Genomic DNA, 23,918 nt, shown 5'->3' with positions numbered 1-23,918 from the left:
TATCATGTTTCCTGTCCAGTGCTCCATCTAGAGTGACATTCAAATCTCCCCCACAAATTATAGCCGACGGAGGCAGCATATAGATCCTATTCCACAGAGTAACATAAAAGTCTGGGTCATCGGCATTGGGGCCATAGACATTAACCAGCGTGACCAAGGTACCACACAGCTTGCCGTGTAGTATGATATATCTACCATCCACGTCAACCTCTTCACGCAGCGATACAAATGGAATTTTTTTTTTTATCAGAATCATAACTCCGCGTGCATATGCCGAATAATTCGAAGCCAGCCTGAAGCCGGCCCATTGTTTACCCACAGTGTCAGCCGCCCTTCCCTTAAGATGTGTCTCCTGTATGAAAGCCACCTGTGCCCCATGCCTGTTCAGAAATGCCAACATTTGTCTAGTTTTCTGCGGACGATTCAGTCCCCTCACATTCCAGGTAATACAAGTAAGATTACCCCCCCTGTTCATAGAACCAAACCTCAAGCGTACCCTGTAAACAATAGAACAGTCCTAATGCCCCCCAGAAGATGCAGAGCATACAGTAAGTATACAAACAAGTATCAGCAGGTAATGCCGCATATGGAAGGCCGCATAGCGACCACGATTGACTCAGTTCCTGTCTCGTCCATTCCAACCCCCCACCATAAAGCGCCACACAGCTTGCCCTGACCCAAAAACTCCAAAAGCCCAAAATCCCCCCTCCACCCACTTCAGCACCCCAAACTTGCCAAAGCTGTCCCCTACCCCCCAAACCCCAAATCCCCAACCATACAACCATTAGTGTGTGGGGAACTCCCAAGTGTTGGGGGCGTAGTGACACACAGCCCTCGCTAGTAAACTAACGAAGAGCAGACCGTAAAAGCCATGTATACATCCCACTCCTCCCACCCCAACCCTGCAGCCGCCAGGATAGCAAAGAGTCCCACCTCCGCAGCGCTCGGCACACAGTTTAGGCACAGGTCCAATAGTACCACAGTGCCACTCGCAGTGCATGTCAAATAAACAATGTCACAGTACATGTCCCAATACCCCTCAAATAGTTCACCAAAGGCCGTCCCAATACAGCATAAGTCTTCTACAACGCAGCCACCCCCCGGTGCAGATTTTGTAATGACACTTGAACAATTGGCAGAGCAACGTGACAAATATGCAACCATAAAGAGCCCAGTAAGTGTACCATTCGCAATAGTCAGAAGCGGCGGTCAATCAAGGCGTGGACAGTTATAACAGAGGTCTCTTAGGACATAGTGCGTGATCAGTAGGTAGTAGGAAGTTGAACAACCTGAATCCGAGTGACTTCCCCTCCAGAAGTACGTGGAACTCAGCCATTCTTGTAAACAGCAAAGCGAACACTTAAGCCACCTCATCCTGCAGATCTTCCTCCCCGTCCTGTGCCACGTTTGAATCCCTTTTACGTTTTTTCTGCTTCTTGGCATAATCCATGGCCACCTTGGGCGATGCGAAGATTTTGTTATCCGAGGGAGGCCCAATCCGAAGCCTGGCCGGATACAGCATGGCGTGCGGGATATTTTCGGCGCGAAGGAGCTGTTTCACCAAGGCGAATTCTTTTCTCGCCGTCTGCACCGCAGCTGTGAAATCCGGATAAAATTCAAGTTTATTTCCCTGATACTCAACAGTACCCTTCTCCCGTGCAAGACGCAGGATGACATCGCGATCTTTATAGTTAACCGGTCTCTTCGCCAAAGAACGATGTGCGCGCTCCACAATGAACACGCGCGACAGCTGGTCCGCCCCAAAAATGTCAACCAACATGCGTTCCATGAAGTCCTCCATTTTGCCCACATTCGTAGATTCCGGCAGGCCCGTGACGCGGATGTTATTGCGCCTGGACCTCCCTTCCAATTCCTCGTTCTTTGCCTGAATGACCGCCAAAACACGCTCCATGTTAAACACCTTATTAGTCACCGTAGTCAGCCCGTCCTCCGTGGCAGACACTCTTTGTTCCACTTCGCCCATCCTCTCATTTTGCAGGTCAAACTGTGTCGCCATGTGGTCGAGCCTGTGATTGACCGCTTCCATGGTCCCCTCTATGGATTGGAGTGTCTTTTGCATCGCCACCAGTGTGGCCTCAAGGTTAGGGGTACCACCAACTGCCCCGGTGGTTTCACTGTCCGGAGGGGTCTGTGAGGTGGACATCGCTGTCTTTTTGGCTTCAAAGTTGATTTTGGGCTGGTTCCTCTCAGGCCTGCCCATGTCGACTCACAGGGACCACAATCCGTCTCAATATCAGTCGGCCGAGAGTAGATTGCCTCCCAGGGATCCTCTCAACACAGGTCTAGGTAGTATTCACTAGCCGGTAATATCAGAATGCACCCGGCCTCCCCCGCCGCTGTAGGAGCAACTGCCGATTCAGGGATCTAAGGCGCGATGTCGCAAGGCAGGGCCCTCTCCCGGCCCGTTCCACAGCCCAACCAGTGTTCCGCAGCAGAAGAAGATATCCCTGGTGCGAGTCTAGCCGTCAGCGCACCCCCAGCACTGTATCTTCGCCGAGGCGTGTGCCCAGCCCGCGCCCCCACCAGGCGCGGTTCGCTCGATGTGGCCTAGTGCGGCCCAGCGCTACCTCCGCAGCCCCGGACTCGCCTATAGCCTCACCCCACTCACCGCACGTAGCAGGGCCGAGCTCCGGGCCGTCGGATCAGCGCTCTCTTCCGTCTCGTCGAGACTCGGTCCCGCCGCCTCCAGCTCGCGCCTCAGTCCCTCCGTCATCCTCCGTTACCCAGGGACGGCTCAGTAGCTCCACAATCTAGCCGCTGGAGTCCTATCGCAGTGCCGCTCACCTCCAGCGCCGGACCCGGTGTAGTGCGCCTCTGCCTGGAAAGCAGGTCCGGGGTCCCACCCGGCAACGAAAAACGTCTCACTCTTCGCCTTGACGCTTTAGAGGACAATCGCCGTCGGGTTGGTCAGTGTAGGCAGCAGGAATTAAAGGATATTCACAGGATATTCAACGGTCTCGGCAGAGCCTCACATATGTGCGGCCATCTTGCCTGGCGCCCTCTAGCGCCCCCCATGATTTCTTCCTTGAGAGATCAGTCCTTGACTTTTTTAAGTAAAAGCGATTTGTTGCATTTCGAAAGGACGCGCATGACAGTACTTTCTCTTCTGTGTCATAGACGGGCACGAGCAGAGGGATGCTGCAGCCGAACACATGCGATCACAAGGCATTCCTGGCTGTTTTACGCGGGTCCTGTACATCAATTGAACTAACTAATGCGTTCACTTTTAAAATACCATTTTTAATGTCTTTCTAACAGCACCATGGGAACAATGGCAACATTATAGGCACTACTTTTGATCTTGTTAACTTTAAACATTGTGCGCCACACCGCGCTTCAGCTATCCTCTGACAAGAGCCATCCAGTTTCTACCTACATCACAAATGCGTCATCTTCGGTGGCCCCCTCTGTCCCATCCTCCCCAGTACTGCTGCGCAGGGCCGCAGGCACCAACCTATGCCACCGCAGGAAAGTGCTACTGGTTACTGCATGGCTCAAGCTGGCTTCTGCCCATTTTTTTTGTTTTATTAAAAAGTCGTCTTTCTGAAGTCTCTTTCAGCTGGAAGAAAATGGAGGCTGTGGCATGTACGAATAAGGTTTAGAGGCGCTGCCATGTTGCAGATGCCACTGCACTCATGGTAGGAGACCCAGTTCTGCACACTGGCAGGTTCTACCGCCTGAAATGGGCCCTCAAGCGCTGCTTCTGGGTGTCGGGGTTCCTGTCATGCGCTGCTTTCTGTTACCCTGTACTTTAGGATGTAACCATGTCCCATGGGCAGGGACGATAGTATGATGGTGCTTCGAAGTCAATAACAATGCAATAGGTCTCATATTACTGAACATTTGAGCTATTGGCATTGCATTATTATTTGCAATGCCAAAAGCTCAGACTTTCAGTAATACAAGACCTATTGCATTGCAAATGCTTGTTAATGTTAAGTTACTTTCCCAAACTCGTGTATTGGTGCTAAGTGAAAATTAACTAGCACAACCTAATATCCAAAGAAGGTGGTTAGGCTTACCTGTTTTGTCGATGAATACATTTTCAGGCACATTCTAAAGCAGTGATGGCTATTTGTTACATCTTTCAATTATCCAAGCATTGCATTTTGTATATTCAATAAGTATTCCCCTTTAAAATGATGTCAGATATGTTCCTGTGAATTATTTCTTGTAGTTCCACAATACAACAATTCTCCTTTGAGCACGCAAATTTACGCATTCACTGTCCAACGGTGATTGCATTCATAGTCTTCTTTGTTAAACCGAACAATCTTTAGTTCCAGCCAGCAGGTGTTTTATCAATGACTAACTTCTTTAGGGCTAGAAATAACCTAATATTCTATCAGAATATGTAATATAGTATTCTCCTACACCAATCGAACATGGGTAGTACATGCGGGAAGCATATTGAATGCACCTTTGTGGAGATCTTAATTTATAAATCGCCATATTCTACAGATTTCTATGTGATGTAATAAAAAAGCTATGATTACATATAATATACATAATAAAATATATTGGTATCCCAGTGTAATTCATATGAAACCATCTTGCAACTTCCTAATTGAATTTAATAAAATACTATTGTATATACTGGATACTAAACATTTCTTGAATTTGTTGACTGATGTGAGTATGGGTGATGTAATGATGTTGGCAACACTTGATGTGACTGCGTGATTAACCAACATCATTCAGGAGTGGAGAATGAAAGCTTTAACCTCTTCTGAACAGAAGACCGGTTGATTATCTTGAACAAGTCGGGATGCTAATTGCCATGGTAAAACTTATATTTAAAAAATAATGTATTTTTGTTTAATGGTCATTGGTAAAGACAGATAGAGAAGGATGCGTTGGGCTGCAGGTTTGCTCCCTCGTACTTGAAGCTTTTTATGGGTTGGTTTGAGGAGAGTCAAATCTGGGGTACAGGAAGCATTCCTTGGAATGACCAGATTCATAATTGGGGTACGTTTATAGATGTTGTCTTAATGAGTTGGACAGATGCTGAGAGAACCAACTACAGGATTTCTTTACCTACCTCAATTGTAATGACAAAAACATGACATTTAGAGGGACATATAGGAAAGAGAAAATAACTCCCGGATATTCAACTATATATTGAGAGAGAGCGACAGAGAGTACGATGCATCAGAAGGAGGCCTTTTGCAATTCAATCCTACACAATAGTAGCTCACACCCAAGATCTCACATTAGGGTGATTCCTTTTGGTGAAATGATTAGAGCCAGAAGAAATTGCAGGGTGGATAATGACTTCCTGGTTAATTTGCAATGCATCAAACAAAGATTTAGAACTACGGTCTGTGACTGATATGCTCGCGACATAGCTAGGAAAAGAGTCCGGTTATTTAATTGACAAGATGCACTGAAAGAAAGAAGTCCGGAATGACCAACAACAATCAGATCAGACTGATTACTGCCTATGGTAGGGATTCTAGCCTGTTTAACAGGATACTTGACCAACGTTGGTCAATCCTGAAGAATGAAAACATTTTTTTTCTCCAAATGTCTTTATTAGCACTTGGTGAAAATTATAGCCTACATTACAAAGCTCCCCAGACCAAATTTCGGGATAAAAATAGAAAAACAGAAGTACAGTATGAGTGCAGTGTCTCCCAAAACACAGCGGCTCAAGTAAAAAAACAACATGTAGCGTTTGCCACTGCTGATGCCAGGCATGAGGGAAGGAGGGGGAACTAGGCGATATGTGAGCAGTACATTTGGAAGGAAATTCTCAACAACCAAATACCTGAATCGGGAGAGGGGGGAAGGGAATCATCAGATACCACCATACAAAATCTCAACTCTACGAACCATGGTCCTTATCACAAACACAGGATTGGACGTCACTCAGCAAGGGGTGCAGGGAAGCCAGTTAACCACATAAGAGCACCTGCGGGTCGTCCACCATCACATGGGGTGGGGACGGCTCCGCAACCACAGGTGACCCAGGGGCCGACGCACATTCCTCCACTGTCCCCCCCCCCCCCCCCCAACTGGTACACCATTGCCCCCTACAACTATAAATCTCTTTCTGCATAGGAATGAGAAGATTAAGAAATATGTACCAAAGTACCCTAGCATCAAATGTAGAAGAGTTAAAACAATCATATGTATCAGCCGGAGGGACGTGGCTAGCAGTCCTAGATGGCAGTCGCATAAGCTCTGCACTCCCAGAACCAGTCCCTAATATCCTTATTTTATGCCCGAAATCTGCAGCATCTAGCCCACAATGAATCCTGGGATGATGTCTGGATATGTGCTGGTGCCACTGGTATGAGTTTGGCAGCAGAGGATCGGCTAGAGCTACGAACTGTTGTGCCTCACTGAGCTGGTGGCGTAGTGAACTGTGAAGTGAGGCCTAGGCGGCGGACTCCTAAGTGAGCTTAAGGGCAGCGGCAGTGGAACGCACACTCCGGTATCCACCAAACATCGCACCCTCTGTCAGCTGGGGTGCGCAGGGAGGGCTGCATAGCCAGCAGGACTGACCCCTGTCCCGGCTGCCACCTACTGTGGTACCCTGTGGCCAGGAGTGCGCCTGGTGCAGTCGCCGTGCTGCGGTGTGGGTGATTCTCTGCTGCAGTGATTTGCTTCACAGGCCATGGGATGCGCAGTCTGCAGGGGGGATTGAGTCGGGCTTCCTGGGAGTGGACTGGTGACACACACCCGTGCTCTTGCTCCTCCTGCACCGTGAATCCCGTTGCGGACTGCTGACGACTGAGACACGCTGCCCTAACTTGAGGGTTCCCTGGGATGACGTCTAGTGACCGGACCAGTGGTGCGGCAAGGCTGACTAGTCTTGGCCCCCCCCTTGGGGGGATGGCTGAGTTCCCCATAGATACCACGCGACTGAGCAAGGCGTGGGCTGCCACGCATCGGGTTTCCTTTCTGCTGGGGAAGAAGTCCCGGTGTAGTTCCCGGTCGGCGTGGCATTGTGGCCTATATCCTGCCCGGCTCTCCGGCTACCATGCGACACCTGGTAAGGAGCGGCACCTAGGTGGTGTTTGCAGGCCCCTTGAGCGCCTAGGGTGGAAGAACAGACTCTAGCTACCCTGCATTAAAGGGCCCTGCATGCTGCCCTCTGCCCCCCTGCATGAGGTCACTTATAACTGGCACAATATCTTGCTAACTCCTGGAGAGGGGAGAGCGAGCCCACTGTTTGCTAACAATCTCTGTATGTTGTGGTGAGGCGGCCCCCTGGTTCACCAAGTCGACACTGCCAGGCCATTAATGGGAGTGTGCACTAACTATCTGACAGTGGGTGTGAGTTGATGCTCCTACTGACGGCCGACTGGAGGGCTGACAACAGGTCCTGCACATGGGTGTTTGAAGCTCTACTTGGAGGACTGCTGGGCAATGCGGTTGTTTTGACCCTCAAGCTGCATCTCCTGTAAGGTATATTATATAAAGGGTGAATTCTCCCTAAACAGCAACCGGACTACTGATATCGCCCAAGTCCACTACTGCTGGACTTCGCTGTCTTTTAAGCACTAACCCCCCTCCTTGATTTACCAAATGTCAGTTGGCCTGCTGCACTTAAGCTCTGCCAACCCCTGTGGGTTCGCCCTTTCCTTATCCTTCATTCACTGCCAATATTAATCTTTCCATAAAGCGGACGACGAGCGGAATCAAGCTCTGACCAAGTTGTGGCCCTAAACACAAACTGTACATTGCAGAGACCATACTACCACACACTGAAAATAGATTTACTCACTGTGCTGCCTGAACTGGCTATCACCCAATGAGGAAGAATTTGGTGTACAAAAACCAAGAATGGGCTCCCTTTGGCCTGCATTTGCTCCTCAACCTGTGAACGCTCATCGACTCATTCCCTCAGTGATAGTACCATGCCAGAAACACTTCCCGTCGACAAATCGAATGTTATCCTTCAGGACATTTGTGATTCCAGAGCTGCTATTGCACAGCAACTAGGCATAATGACCACCAACATTAGCCTACTAATGGATGACCACCTTAAGGTGGCAGATGGGGTTAAAATGAACAAATCCTCACTTGCTGCTGTACTCCAGAGTAACAAGGACCATAATGCACAGATAACGCAACTGCGCCAAATGGTGGAACACCTTCAAGAACGAGCTGAAGATGCCGAAGGGAGGTCCAAATAAAACAATTTACGGTTCATGGGGATCCCTGAAAGAATGAGGCTCTCCGCGCAACAGAATACATCGGAGACTGACTCCGAAAGGAGATAGCCCCCACTAGCCTATCTGACATGTTCACCATCAAAAGGGCATACAGAGTCCCCACCAGGAAGCCTATTCCCAGGGCATTTGCACGACCCATCCTAGCCAAGATCTTTAACTTTTGGGACCGGGATGTACTACTACAAGCAACCCGAGAAAATACACCTATTCTCATCAGTGACTCAAGGATCTCAAAATTCTCTTACTTCACAATTGCTGTACAGTTTAAGTGTGCATCATTTCAGGAAATTAAGACACCTAAGTACTTCCGGCCTCACTTAGGCACTTTTATTCTCAGACAAACTTAACATAATTCACAACCAACATTCCCATTAATTTGATAACCCAGAAAGCGCTTGGAAATGGTTGGAACACAATGTCTGACCCCTTCCCTTCATGGTCCCAGCACATGTCTCGATGGCAAGGACTCAGTAACCAACACAGCGTGGGGGAACCCCTTCTGTGCAACAAGCCCTGGAGGGTCAGATAGCGGCAATCCTCTCAGCGCTGTAGGCTGCCCGACCGAGGTACATATCGGCAGAAAATCCCCTCCTCCTCCTCTCCTGCTCCACCAACTGGTACGGCAGGGAAGCAGCTCTAGCTCCTCCAACCTAGAGCATGTTGGTCCCGTGGAGGATGGATGTACCATTTGCTACAGAATTTGAGGTCTTGTGACTTCAGATCTTTGGGTGTTGAACGTTGTGGCGAATGGGTATGCCCTACCCTTCTGGGAGTTCCTGCCTCCTTTCCCCCATCAGGATTGGTGCTCAGAAGAAAGATTGTTTCACATCAATCTACTGGAATTGCGGGTGATACGTTTGGCTCTCAAGGCCTTTCTTCCCTCCCTTTGCGGTCAGTCTATTCAGGTCCAGTCTGACAACATTACTGCGATGTAGTACATCAACAAACGGGGAGAAATATGGTCGTATTGCCTCTGCAGATAGGCTCTGCGAGTCTGCACCGAGGCTCGGGCCCATTTGTGTGATTGCAAATCATCTGGCCCGAGTGCTGAATGTGCGTGCGGACAGTGTCAGTTGGCAGTCCTCGGCCGATCACGAGTGGCGTCTCCATCCAGAGGTGGTCCGTCACATCTTCAGGATGTGGAGGTCCCCCCAGTTGGACCTGTTTGCCAGTCAAGAGAACACGCACTGCCCATCGTTCAGCAGTCTCCAGTATCCGATGTGGGTAACGCGTTTCTGTTAGATTGGGGCTCACAGCTTCTTTACGCGTTTCCTCCTATACCCTTGATTCCTCGGGTTCTGAGGAAGATTCGCCAAGACAGGGCCCAAGTGATATTGATTGCCCCGTATTGGCCAATGAGGACGTGGTACTGTTAAAGGCTACTTGTCTGCCTTGTCGGCTTTACTCTGTTAACCAATCTATATTTAAATCTCCCATAGTTATGAGATTCATTAAGGGTCTCACCAGTAGGTTTCCTCACACTCCCTTTATCATGCCTCAGTGGGATTGAATTTGGTTCTCACTTTCTTGATGGAGTCTCCCTTTGAACTATTACATAGTTTTCCCTTAAGGTTCTTGGCATTTAAGACACTATTTCTGATTGCAATTACTTCCTCTAGGAGGGTGAGGGAGTGCAGGCTCTTAGCTCCAAGCCTCCATTTACCACATTTCATGCGGATAAGATGGTTCTTAGGACCAGAGCTGCGTTCCTGTCCCTCCTTTACATCTAGGGCAATCCATCACTTTATCAACTTTCTATCCTCCCCTCACCTTTCTAAGGAGGAGGAGAGACTTCATCGTCTGGACCCTAAGAGGGTGGTCAGCTTCTACCTGGACAGGACTAAAGACTTCAGGTTGGATGACCAACTTTTCATCAGCTATGTGGGCAAGATAAAGGGCAAGGCTGTCCACAAAAGAACGCTACCAGGTGGATCATCCTCTGTATCAAGATCTGCTACGCCTTGGCCAAGAAGGAGCCTCCTGAAGGTATTCGAGCTCATTCTACCACAGCTAAGTCTCCTTCTTCGGCTTTATCTAGAGGTGTCCCTGAGGAACCCACAGGCAGATTTATCCATCAGAAGAGCAAGGTTCGAGGCATGTGGGCTGCTGAATTCATATCTATAGCATAGATCGCCGCCTAGTGTTGGGTCTGGATGATTGCACATTGTTGTCCTGGAAGAGTCTTCGAAGTATCACGAGATAGGTGGCTCCTCCCCTGGACTACAGTGCGCATGGCCATCGACTCCATCCCCAGATTGTTTTTTTCCGCCATTGGGTTCGGATGTACTTTCGTTCTCTCCAGTTCGGAATCGACAATAAACTTTCTCGAGGCCAAAAGGCCTTTTCTCGTATCGTCGGTATTGTTTGTGTTCGGTGCCCGGTTCTGTTCAGACTCGCCTCCCGAGTTTGACATCCAGGGAGTCGCGTGACTCTTTGGTGTTCGAGGCCCAGTCGGCGCAGCAAGACCCTCGACAACGCGACATGGAACGGAGCCCGTTCAAGAAGTGTCCCGTGTGTGGATCGAAGTACCCACACATCGACGTCCACCCGGTGTGCAACAAGTGCCTGTCGCCGGACCACGATGAAGCCAACTGTATGGCTTGTTCACGGTTTCGTTCGAAGAAGACGATTCGGCTTCGGCGCGTGGCGCGCATGGAGGCCCGGCAGTCGGCCCCGGCACCGGTAGACGTCTTCGACAGCGAAGAAGTGGACGAACACGATGTTCAGCTGCAGATTTCACCTCCAGCGGAAGAAATCGACTACGACTATCAAGTGGATGTCGAAGGCCTAGACGTAGAAGACGTCGACGAGGTAGGAGACGACGATGAGGCCTATGGGGCCATGGAAGATAGCTCAGAGGAAGAGCTATGCCCCGTTCGAACACTTACGAAGGCTCAGGTCGAGGGATCGCCAATTGGCCTTACCCACGACCTTCTACCAAAATCCACGGCCCCGCCTCCCGGCCCGGCTACGGACACCTCGGCGGAGCCGCCATTATCAAAAACGAAACCGAGATGAAACCTTCGGTGTCCACACTACCGAAAGTGGTTCAAGCGCCATCGAAACCGAAACCATCTGCTCCACCGTCGACACCCTCGTCTTCCGATGTGTCGGAACAACCCAGGCCGAAGAAACCTGTCGACCCGGCGAAGTCGGTGACATGCGTCCAGCCAAAGCAAACCAAGGGCGTCGAGCCGAAGTCCAGAACGGGCGTCGAGCCGGAGCAAGGCAAAGGCGTCGAGCCGAGGGCCACAAAGGGCGTCGAGCCGAAGACCAGCAAGGGCATCGAGCCGAAGACTGGGGCCCCAAAAACGGTTACCCAGGACGCCGACACGATAAAGCCTCGGCCCGAACAGCCCAAGTCGTCGACGCTCGAGTCTTCACACGTTGGTGGACCAAGATCGTCTGTCGTGTCGACGAAGCCGTCCGCTTCCTTCACTTAGCAGGTCTCGGACTCCCTGAAGCGTATCAGGGACAAGGCTTCAGCGGAAGACCCTGAAGCACCTTCCGCACCGAAGCAGTCGGTCCCCACCTCCAAATCATCGACGCAAATCCTCTGCACATTGCCGCCGAAGGTGGCACCGAAGGCCTTCGCACCACGGGCGGTGCCCGAAGCGAACTTGCAAGGTGCCGCGGGGTCGAAGCCTGCTCCCCCGCTGGGGGCGTAAAGCATCTACCACCATTGGTGGAGGATCAGTCGGAGCGTTTCATCGATGCCGACACCGGGAAGCTGACGCTTTACAAACGGAAAATTACTGCGACGACGCCTTTGGAGTCATACACCATTCCTCTAAAGCGCAAAAAGCCTGCTTCGGATTCACCGGTCTTGGTCGAACCACTGGCTCCTCGGACTCAAAGAGTTGCCACACCCTCACCAACTTATTCGGATGCCGAGGATCAGGACGAGGAATACAACTTCCCAGCCCACACAGATCCTGATGAACAACAGGACTCATGGGTGGACGCAGGTGACCAGGGGGATCAGCAACCCGCCCTTGACCCTCGGGTGTACAATGTCAAGACCTCTCCCACTGAGGATTCTGCGGCATTCAATGCCTTGATCGAAAGGGCGGCAAAGAACCACGACGTGGAACTGCATGCTGACCCTGTGGAGGTGGACTTCCTCTTTGACACTTTTTCAACAGCTGAAAAAACTGTGAAAACTCTCCCAATGCTAAAAGGGGTCCGGAACCCACACGGGCAAGGGTGGTCAACCCTAGAATTGAAAAGAAATACCGACCGGCACCTGGCGATCCAACCTACATCAAGGGCCAGTTGCCATTGGACTCCCTGGTCGTTTCTAATGCCCGCAAAAGGGCGAATTCGCAGACCACTGGTGAAGCTCCTCCCCCGGACAAAGAGTCCAAAGTGCTGGAGGCATCGGGGAAAAGAGTAGGAGCTCAGGCGGCCAATATCTGGCGTATCTCTAACACGCAGGCACTCTTGGCTCGGTACGACAGGGCACACTACGACATACTAGAGACCCTGTTGCAACATCTCCCAGACCAATATAAGGAGGCCGCGGAGATGCTTATCTAGGAAGGGAAGCTCATCTCCAACGCTTCAATTAAGTGTGCACTAGACGTTGCGGACACTGCAGCCAGGGCAATTAACACCAGTGTGATGTTAAGGCGTCAGGCATGGCTCAGAATCTCCGGGTTTAAGCCTGGGATCCAAACTACCATCCTCAACCAGCCAGTGAACCCTGGCAGATTATTTGGTCCTGAGGTGGATACCACCCTGGAAAAAATAAAGAAGGATACCGAGACTGCAAAGTCCATGGGGGCTCTCCAATCCCAACAGTTTAGGGGAAGCACTTTTCGTCGCTCAGGCAATAGGGGTGTTTCCAGAGGCCAGATGTCCCAGCAAACACAATTCAATAAAGGTGGGGCGCAATCCTCTTACCCCAAGCAAAGTAGAGGAGGTTATCGAGGCAACAACGCCAAGGGCAGAGGCAGGGGCAACAACAACTCCCGTTCCTCCGCCTCCAACAAACAGTGACGTCCTGTCACTGCCCCCCGACCATTCCACACCTGTCGGGGGGAGACTCCAGCAGTTCCTGCCGGTCTGGAAATCCATCACCACGAACAGGTGGGTCAGGAAACTTATCCAGTTCGGTTATTGTTTGGAGCTCACATCCACTCCACCCAACATACCACCAAAACACCGTCCTATGTCCACAGAGCATTTGCACTTATTGCAGCAGGAGGTTCTTGTCATGCTGCAAAAGGGCGCTATAGAGCTTGTGCCAGTGGAGGAAGAAGGCACAGGAGTGTACTCCCTGTACTTCTTAATCCCGAAGAAGGACGGGTCCCTCAGGCCTATTCTCGACCTCCGGCCCCTAGACCAATACATTCTCTCAGAACACTTCCACATGCTAACGCTGCAGCAAGTTCTTCCGTTACTCACTCGGGGGGACTTCCTCGCAACCTTGGACCTCAAGGATGCTTACTTCCACATTCCACTCCATCCATCACACAAAAAATACCTCAGATTCACCATTCAAAATCGGCATTATCAATTCAAGGTCCTTCCTTTCGGAGTGACCACTGCGCCCAGAGTGTTCACCAACTGTCTGGCGACAGTGGCGGCGCACCTCCGGAGACAAAACATACATGTCTACCCTTATCTGGACGACTGGCTGGTTCAGGCAAAGTTGGCCCAGCAGTGCGCCGCCGACATGTCCCACACCATTCACCTTCTTCACGGTCTGGGCTTCTCACTAAACTATCCGAAGTCGCACCTTCAGCCAACCCATGTGCGGCAATATCTAGGTGCAACAATCAATACTCTGGCAGCCACGGCTCAGCCAACTTCAGCGCGGATCAACAACATCCAGTCGCTAATCCAACAGTTCAGACCGCAACACTCGCTTCCTGCGAGAGTGTTCATGCAGTTGATAGGCATGATGGCCTCCTGCATTTTCTTAGTCCCGCACGCGAGGTTACATATGCGTCCACTCCAGGAATGCTTGGCGCATCAGTGGACTCAGGCTCAAGGGCAGTTTAAAGACCTAGTGTTGGTGACCGGTCGGGCATACAACTCTCTGCATTGGTGGAATCCACACAACCTTTGTAAGGGCCGACCGTTCCAGGAGCCTGTGCCACAGATTATCCTGACGACGGACGCATCTCCCCAGGGATGGGGAGCTCATGTACTCCACTACACGGTGCAGGGACTATGGACGATGCAGCAAAAGAAGATGCACATCAACTACCTAGAGCTGATGGCAATCTTCATGGCACTGAAAGCATTCAAAGTACATCTGTGCAACAAGGTCGTGTTGATCCGGACGGACAACATGACGGCCATGTACTAAATCCAGAAGCAGGGAGGTACACACTCTCCACAGTTGTCTAATCTGGCTCAGAGCATGTGGAAGTGGGCCATTCAGAGGAACATCTTCCTCATGGCGGAACACCTCCCGGGCACAGACAATCAGATGGCGGACCTGCTCAGCAGGTACAGCCACCAAATGCACGAGTGGGAGCTACATCAATCAGTGCTCCGCCCGTACTTCCAGCAGTGGGGTCATCCGGAGATAGACCTGTTCGCCACAAGGGAAAACGCAAAATGCCAAAGCTTTGCCGCCAGCTTCCCTCACCCACAGTCGCAAGGCAATGCGATATGGATGAACTGGTCAGGCAGATTTGCGTACGCTTTTCCCCCAGCACCTCTCATACCGCTGGTGGCAAGAAAGCTAATGCAACACTCGATGACACTCATCCTGGTTGCTCCAACGTGGGCACGCCAGCCATGGTACACCACGTTTCTAGAACTCTCCGTGGTACCGCATCAAAGGCTCCACCCCACGCCCAGGCTTTTGACGCAGAGCCATGGCGACATTCAGCATCCAGATCCGCAACAGCTCAACCTGGCGATCTGGCTCCTGAAGTCTTAGAGTTTGGCTACCTTGACTTGCCTCCTGAATGCATGGATATCATACGGGAGGCAAGGAAGCCCACTACCAGAGCTTGCTATGCAGCAAAATGGAAGCGGTTTGTCATTTACTGTGCTAAACACAACATCAACCCGCTAGATGCATCCACTCCCAACATCATCTGTTATTTGTTACATCTTTACAAATGCAATCTAGCATACGCTTCCATCAGGATACACTTATCCGCCATAGCGGCTTATCTCTAAAACAGGCAGCATCTCTCAGTTTTCAGAGTGCCTGCCATTAAAGCCTTCCTAGAAGGCCTGAAGCGGGTCATCCCTCCCAGGACTCCGCCAGCTCCTGTATGGAACCTCAATGTGGTCCTCACTAGGTTGATGGGCCCACCTTTTGAGCCTCTACATTCTTGTGAGATTCAGTTCTTAACATGGAAGGTGGCTTTTCTCATTGCCATTACGTCTCTGCGACGTGTTAGTGTGCTACAGGCGCTCACTGTACAAGAGCCATTCATTCAAATTCACTCCAACAGGGTGGTGCTGCGCACTAACCCTAAATTTCTTCCTAAAGTGGTTTCGCAGTTCCATGTCAATCAGACCATTGAACTGCCCGCATTCTTTCAAAACCCAGAAACGGTAGCCGAAAGAATGCTCCACACTCTTGATGTGAAACGAGCTTTGATGTACTACATCGATAGGACCAAAGACTTTAGAAAAACACAACAACTCTTTGTTGCCTTCTCAGCCCAGCACAAAGGCGACCCCATTTCCAAAGCAGGTATAGCCAGGTGGATCGTTAAGTGCATTCAGATTTGCTATCACAAGGCTAAGCGCACTTTAACGGTCCCTCCAAGAGCCCACTCCACCCGCAAGTTGGGGGCCTCTATGGCTATCCTTGGTAATATCCCTTTGGAAGATATTTGTAGAGCAGCCACATGGTCTACACCACACACATTTACTAAACATTACTGTGTAGATGTGCACTCCAAGCAGCAGGCAGCTGTAGGGCAGGCTGTTCTTAAAACGCTTTTTCAGACTTCTGCAGCTGGCACAGGCGGCCGCCGTTAATGGAGGGACTGCTATGTATTCTATGCTATAGATATGAATTCAGCAGCCCACATGCCTCGAACTGAATATGCTACTTACCAGTATTCATCTGTTATTAGCATGTAGGGCTGCTGACATTCATATCACCCGCCCTCCTCCCCGGCGCCTGTAGCGGCTGCAGACTTTTTAACACTTACTCTTAGCATGGCCATCGCTTACACTATTACACTCCATCTTTGCCACAATGGATAAAAACAATCTGGGGATGGAGTCGATGCCCATGCGCACTGTAGTCCAGGGGAGGAGCCGCCTATCTCGTGATACTTCGAAGACTCTTCCAGGACAACAATGTGCAATCATCCGGACCCAACACTAGGCGGCGATCTATGCTATAGATATGAATGTCAGCAGCCCTACATGCCAAGAACAGATGCATACTGGTAAGTAGCATATTCATTACCTACCTTTGGTAACGCATATTATTCCAATCATTCCAACAATAAAATACATAAAGTTCATGCGCATGGGATAATTCAAAAGGTGAGAAGGCCACAGCCAGATACTGTATCCACCGGAAAAAGCGTTACCGAAGGTAAGTAACTTGTTCTTTGGGTTTATTACTTATGCCTCTGTAAACCAATAGGGGCCGCCTGGACTCTGTGCAAAGTGTACCTTGTTTTGGTGCACTATATAGAGAGCCAGTTTCCTTCAATAGGCGAGACCTATTGGCTTTGCCAGTGCTTGTTTAGAGGAGGTGGGGTCTATAGAGAGCAAAGAATTGCAGCACATAGCAATGGAAATAGAATTTGAAGTGCTTATGAGGGCATTTGCATATTGCAGGCTGATCATAATTAAGGTTTCATTAACATTGGGACGGGTACAAGGGTCAGGTTCCATAGTGGGGAGGGCAAAATTAAGCAGAGTCAGTCAGTGGGTGGCAGTGAGATGGTAAAGAGAAGCGTCTTTAGTTTTTTTATTGAAATGTTGCTGGGGTGGTGGTGTCTGATCTGACTTTGCATTGATTATTAGAAATTGAATAAACCAGCCTTCGTGCCTGATTTTGGCGTTGACGAGCTGCTTTCTCCGTCGCCGTGATGGAGGTGCCGTCTGCCAAATTGAGAAATTACCGCGAAGCAGGTGGTCATTTTTTAAAGCATTGACAGGAACCACCGTCACAGAAGTTCCTGTCAATGCTTCATGAAGTTTGGTGTGGTTGATGGAGCAAGGTACCAAACTGTTTTCTTTTGTATTTTCAAAAAGTAATCCCTAGGTGGGATTTGCTTTTCGAAAATACAAATGTAAAAGCTCCCCTCACCATGGGAGTCCTCTCCCATGGCAAGGAGAGCATTTAGCAGTTTGCACTGCTCCTTACCACCAGAGTTTTCCTGTTGGTGCTAAGCATTGAAAAATGACCACTAATTCCAGTTATCTAAATCATGTGGGCGGAATTATAGGTCTGTCTTCGACGGCCCTCAATCCACAGGGATGTTGGAGGAGTATAATCATTGCGGAGAGGGAGTAGGGTCTGTCGTGATTAAACCAGTGGTTCGCCCGCATCTAAATTCGGCAGTTGGACCACATTCTTGGTAGTAAGTATATGGCGATGGAGTTTTTCTTACCGCCAAGAATTAAATCAGGCCCTATGTCTTAAAACATTTAGGTGCTTATGATTTCCACACTCCAAGTGTTGCTTCTTTCTTAGTGTTCACAGAAGTTCTGCATGATGTCACCTGGCCTAGGTAGGCAGGAGTTATTCATTTTAGTATCCATTTAGTATATTTGAAATCCCTGGTCCCTATAGCATTTGCAGCTTTCCAAAGCACCAATTTTTATGGTCTTACATAAAATACACAAAGGGTGATGGGAGGAATGCTTGCACTTTGTCTACCCACTGGCATTTGTTGGAGGTAGCAGCCCAACCCATCTTTCATTTAATCACCATGCCACCTCTGTTTGGACCAGCCATATGCAAATCAGCCGAGACCCTGCTCTTCATGGGAACATAGTTATTATTTCCCTGAAAAAACGTGCTTTCTGTCTGGTCTCATTCAGCTAGTGAATGAATCCAGGTGACACCCATTTGTGTCACATGTGTGCATCACTTTTTGCTTGCATGTTAATCATGGAATCTGTTCTGTTCTGTCACAGTTGATTCTTTGCCATATGTTCAGTTGCAATAATATATTAGTCTTTCTTGAAAACACTAACTAAATCTCATTTTTAAAATAGGTTTACGGAAGTTGGAGGCATTTTTTGGTTTTCTCATAACAATTATGGCAATCACATTTGGATACGAGGTAATATGTTTTGTGGTTCCCATGGCATACCAGTTCCCTCTCTGTTTATTTAAGCATGCTAGACAAACGGAGTGGTGAACTAGGCTTGATCTCATGTATAGGTTGTATCATTAAATAACACCATGATAAACTAGTACATAAGATTATAAGAAGTTGCACAAATAAACTAGGAGCTAGACTATTGTTTTATTTACCTGAGTGAGATGATGTTTGTTTATATCTGTCTGTCCTTGTTCATACTGTGGTGCTGCTGTGAGATGTCTGAATTTCTGTGCACAATTATTATTAAACAGTGAAACCACATACCTGCCAAGGTTTCAGATTGCTTATATATGACAGTTTCGTAATGTCAGTGTAATTATGAGTGACATTTCAATGACAATGAGTGACACTTTCTCGCAAGTAAAATCAAGCAATGAAGACTAGGGAACCTATAAATATCAGAAATTACACCCATGTATGCAACGAGAAACTCTAAGATGATCTTACAACTGCTGCAAAGCATCTTAAATGAAAGGGCACCAACCTAGTGTCCTTGTAACCTGATTGTACTGTTAAGCAAATGTGTAACCATGATATTAAACAAGTTTTTCACAGGCGGTACTTGATTAAAGTTCGGTGCCCAAATGCAGACATACCCGCAGTTAAATGCAAAAGATAATACTTACTGGATGCAACAGATTGTCATTTGCATTATAAAATAAACAGTATACTGTTTAAGTCCATATGTACTAGGCTGATGCACACATAGGTTACAGCCAGGTTTTAGACAAGTAGTTTAACAGTAATAAAGGCATCACCGAGCTCAGCTGAGCAGTACGCCCTGGTACGGCATGCCACCTGCTATCTGCCCAGCCCTGCAGCGCATTACGGTATGGAGGACACATTGTGCTGTTATCAAACGGGTCTTTCGCACATGAAGGACTACCTTGAAGACAGTTTTCACTTAGCTGATCATCCGTATGTAATATGTGTTCTCATATGTCTTGCAAGAATTAGAAAAATTGTACATTTTGAAAAATTCACACGATTTGACCCACTATGACAATCCTTTAAAAGGAAAAACATGTTCATTCTAATTACAGAAGTCCTACACACAAGCACAAAAGTTAGTTTTGAAAACCTATACATAAAACAAAAGACACTCTAAACTCTTGTGCCTGGGCGGCAGTACCAACCACCCTATTAAACCGTGTCTGACAGAGTCCTGTCCTGATCTCACCTGGCATTGTCTCGATAATAACCATTGGAAATTGACTTCTGGCGTTAGTGAATGTGTTACTGCCACAAGGTGTTTGGTGAATCCAATGAGTTACATTGTAGTAGAGTAGCCCCCAAGCCTGCCAGGAGCAGCACGGACCGCACACTGCCACTCCAGCTTCCAGTCAATATGGTGCATGAGCAGCGCTCCGGCGTGACAGCTGAAGAGGCACTATAATGTGCGACTTTGCATTTCAGTGCGGTGATGCTGAGCACCACACTGAAATGCGTTAGTCTAACGCCTGATGCGTGTTACTTGGCATGACTGGAGCCAAGGAACTGTAGCTAACTTGTGAAGTCTTTTATTTTTTATGAGTGATTGCTCTCAGTTACAGGAATGGGATGGGGGTCAATGGTAACATTCTTGCTGTGTGGAGAAATTTTTTATCTGTTGTTGCTAAAGCAAGTAAATAAATATTAAGAAAAATGCAAGAATAAATTAATTCTACAAAAACATTGAACAATATGTGCAATAAAATGTAGGTAAACTGAAATTAAAAACCGGTAGAGGCCTTGGGCTATCCTAGTTTCCCTTGTTGTCTGCCTCCGGCAGCACCAGATATCATTTGCAGTCTCCAGACCACATCTCAGCTGTCATCTAATGTGTCCTGTTTTTGTTTCAGGCCTTGCTCAAAGATCTTGAGTTCAACACTTACGGCATTGCTCACCATCCACAAATTATAGCTTGGTAGAGTGAGGTTGTTCAAACAATGGATGTATGACATTACAAAGCATGCTTTTACATCGCATGCCTTTACAATGCGGTATTTACAACGAATACCTTTACAACGCATAGTGCTTTTGGGCGCTGGATAGTGAATAGTTTAATTTACTATTCCAACTCCAGTCCCCATGGATAGTAGGGAAGGTGTTGGATAGTAAATGAAATCTATTCCCTATCCTAGCGCGCCCCCCAGCGCAATGCGTTGTAATGGTTTGCGTTGTAAAAGTTGCGTCGTAAAGGCACTGCTTGGTAAAAGTTGCGTTGTAAAGGATGTTCCCCTCAAACAATGGTTACTCACAAGCATTGGTCAAGAGCAGGAAAAATTACAAGTCATTTTTTGGAGAGAGAGGGAAGGCTACACTGTTGGTTTTGAGGGTAGTTCATATTTAGAGCATCCAAAAGGTTCACATCAGTTTGGGCACTGAGATGTTCAAATACTGTGTAGGGACAGAAAATATGCTCTTTCCCCCATGAAAGCCCTTTTCCAATATCAAAAATGAGGCAGGTAACCCCTTAACTTCAATGTGATCACCTTCTGAAGTTGTGCCTGAAAAGTGTGAAACCATTTGAACGATTATGCTTAATTACATCAAATGTGTAAGCGCCTTATTTAGAGTTTAGTAGACTCGATATTCTGCCATGATCTGGGTGGAGTGCCCTGTCTGACAAACTCTTGGTCCATCTGCTTTATTTAGGGTGAGCGAAATGTCACTCTTTGTGCCGGCAGAAACCTCAGACTAGTGTTCCTCCAAAAACAGGGAGTCGCTCAGAGTACCTCAGACCATCCATCCTAATAAGGGCAGAAGTTCTGACATACTTTATTTTCTGTTCGGGACTGCCATGAAAACCCTGGTAATTCTGAAAACGGAAAAAAGCTCCCACACACTGGAAGGATACTCCTAGGGTGTTAACTCAATAATTATTTTGTTTTTTAAAAGCAGACTTTCACTTTGCGGAGCGAAGAGCACCAGTTACTTCAGGTTTCACACTGTGTAGGAAAAAAGACATAGAAATTAAAATTAAAATAATTTTAAAAAATATTCTTTTTTTTTAATGTAAATCTATTAATCCTAAATGTTAATTTTACGCACTGTGTGAAATACACACGCTTTAGGGAAGAAAGGTTTCAGACGTTTTTATACACAGCAGTGACTTATACCTTTTTCTTCTTACATGTATAAATTACAATTCAGGAAGTAGGGTAGTTCCTTTAATTGGTAAAATGGGCATCATTTACTCTTCCGTGAGGACTTAAGCTCCTTCATTAAGTAAGTTAAAACCTTTTTTAATTATTATGACCTGCATAGATAATGTGATTTATAGCAATAAATAAACCAACCCTCTTTTTGTGCCAGATTCACAAAGGTACATTTTGTTGTAAATGTAAGTTACAGACGAAATTTCCTTTTTTTATGTCTGCCAAAAATCCACAGAGGGATTTGTGGTTTGGGTGTAAATAAGTGTGGACATCTTCATGTGTACTAACAAATTGGCACTTGTAAATCATACTCAAGTGGTGCCTTTTTGGGGAAAAGTGTATTTGACCCAGGAACGTTTTAAGGAGAGTCGAGCCATAGCGCATCTTTGCGCCACAATGCTCTCGCCAGACAAGTCCACAAACAATTTCTCCTACTCCATTGATATGATTAGATTTTTCCATTTCGCCAAAGCCAGACCCCTCTGTCAGCCCACCTGGCCTTTCAGCCCTAATGTGGCTGAGGCTGATGTTTTCAGAGACCATGCTCAAGGCAGCAGGAACATCAAACAGCTCAGTCCTCCACCCCTCCAGCATCTGCAGTGTCTGATCCGCTTTAGTGTGTCCTTGCTGGCACACAGCCACCTAGTGGGAGGCAGGATCCAGTATTTCCTCCAGGGGTGGCAGGCCACCACTTCAAACAAGTGTGTGCTTCAAATTGTACTCCGTGACCTCGCCATCCCATTTCTTTCTACTTCACTGCACCTTCCACCACCATCTCGGTGGATGAAGGAGTCTCATCTGTCTGTCTTGCAAGAGGAAGTCAGACCGTTTTGTGTGCTGAAGAAGATGGAGTCCTTTGCTCTATTTTGGATCTTCGCCTTCTCAATGCCGTCCTGCAAAAGGACAAATTCAAAATGCCCAGGTCCTGTCTCCACCAGACCCCAGAAAATAGATTTTAGCCTTAGACATGCATGATGCTTATTTCTATATCTCCGCCTGCAGGCCAACAGGACCGGCGAGTCCAGGACATTCAGGCTATGATCCAGATGTTTTAGTCTCTTTTTAAGATCTCAGTGTGGGCGAGTCTGAGACTTCTAGGATTGATACTAAGGCTGTTGCAGTTGCTCATAGACAACACCACCACCATCATGTGGTACTGCAACAAGCATGGTGAGTTAAGCTCTTGGGCCCTGTATCAGGAGGTTATAAGCCTCTGGAAGTGGCTGGACTGCGAAGGAATTCCTCTGGTGGTAAACCACTTAGCAGGATTTCTCAACGCTAGGACAGATGACATCAGATGTTGATGCTTAGCAGATTATGAATGGCAGTTACACCCGGAGGTGGCACAAGGTGGCTTTCTCTTTAGGAGCCGCCTTTTGTTTTGAGAGGTGCTCTGGACCCCTATCTATGACTTCCTACCACTGCCTCTCTTGCCCAGAGTTCTGAAGAAGATCAGTAACCAGTGGGCCTAAGTCATCCTAGTGTTACCAGATTGGGCCAGAAAAGTGTAGTACCCAGAATTCCTGAGCATGAGCAGCTGACCTCCAGTCAGCCCGATTCATCTGGAGGATCTTCTTTTGTAGCAGCAGGGCAGAGTTCTGCACCCCGTCCTGCACAATCTGCATGTCCATGTTTGGTGATTGAGTAGTGGCATTTGAATTCCTTCAACCTTTCTCTTGAAGTCATTGATGTCATCTTGGAGGTTAGGTGTCTCACCGCTAAATAGGTAATGCGCAGGTCAGAGACAAATTTCTGGCTTGATGCGGCACCCGACAAATTGACTCACTGAAAGCCAAGTTAGCTGAAGTTTTGCTGTTTATTTTTTTTATCCTTAGCCCAGCAAGGGCTTGCCTTTGTCTCTATTAAAGGATGTTGACTCTTTAGCTTTTATTGTAGTATCAGGCTTCCTTATTTAAATCGCCTATTGTGATGCTATTTTGGAAATGTTTGCCACATTTGTTTTCACCTAAACCCATTATGATGCTACAGCGGGACCTGAACATATTTTACACTTTTTTCATCACCTTTCAGCTGCTGCACCAACCCCTGAGACTTTTGACATTGACAACTGTCTTTCCCCTGTCTCTGACATCGACTAGGTATACGAGTAAGCTGCAGACTCTTTCTGACTAGTGAAAGTAGTCACTCCGTTTAATGTCAGGTGTGCTTTCACCCTTCCAGCATTCTTTGCCCAACCTCATCCCTCTAAGGAGGAAGAGAAGCTTTATTGTTTGGACACTAAACTTTTATATTGATTGCATCAAAGACCATTGGCTGGAGGATCAACTCTT

General features: G+C 48.0%; 1 protein-coding gene across 4 annotated transcripts in view; it reads left to right on the top strand.

The window, feature by feature from the left end:
- Positions 1-23,918, top strand: part of SLC11A2 (solute carrier family 11 member 2) — a 358,374-nt gene that overhangs the window by 187,726 nt on the left and 146,730 nt on the right. For all 4 annotated transcript variants that reach the window (XM_078688843.1, XM_078688844.1, XM_078688846.1 and 1 more), the window contains one exon: positions 18,378-18,445. In XM_078688843.1, the coding sequence (XP_078544969.1) occupies positions 18,378-18,445 (68 nt within the window). The remainder of the gene's footprint in view (positions 1-18,377; positions 18,446-23,918) is intronic.

The sequence above is a fragment of the Lissotriton helveticus genome, chromosome 1_1 (assembly GCF_964261635.1).
Source record: "Lissotriton helveticus chromosome 1_1, aLisHel1.1, whole genome shotgun sequence".
Classification (NCBI taxonomy): Eukaryota; Metazoa; Chordata; class Amphibia; order Caudata; family Salamandridae; genus Lissotriton; species Lissotriton helveticus.
The sequence above is the reverse complement of the archived record's forward strand: the minus strand, read 5'-3'. Positions and strand labels throughout refer to the sequence as shown.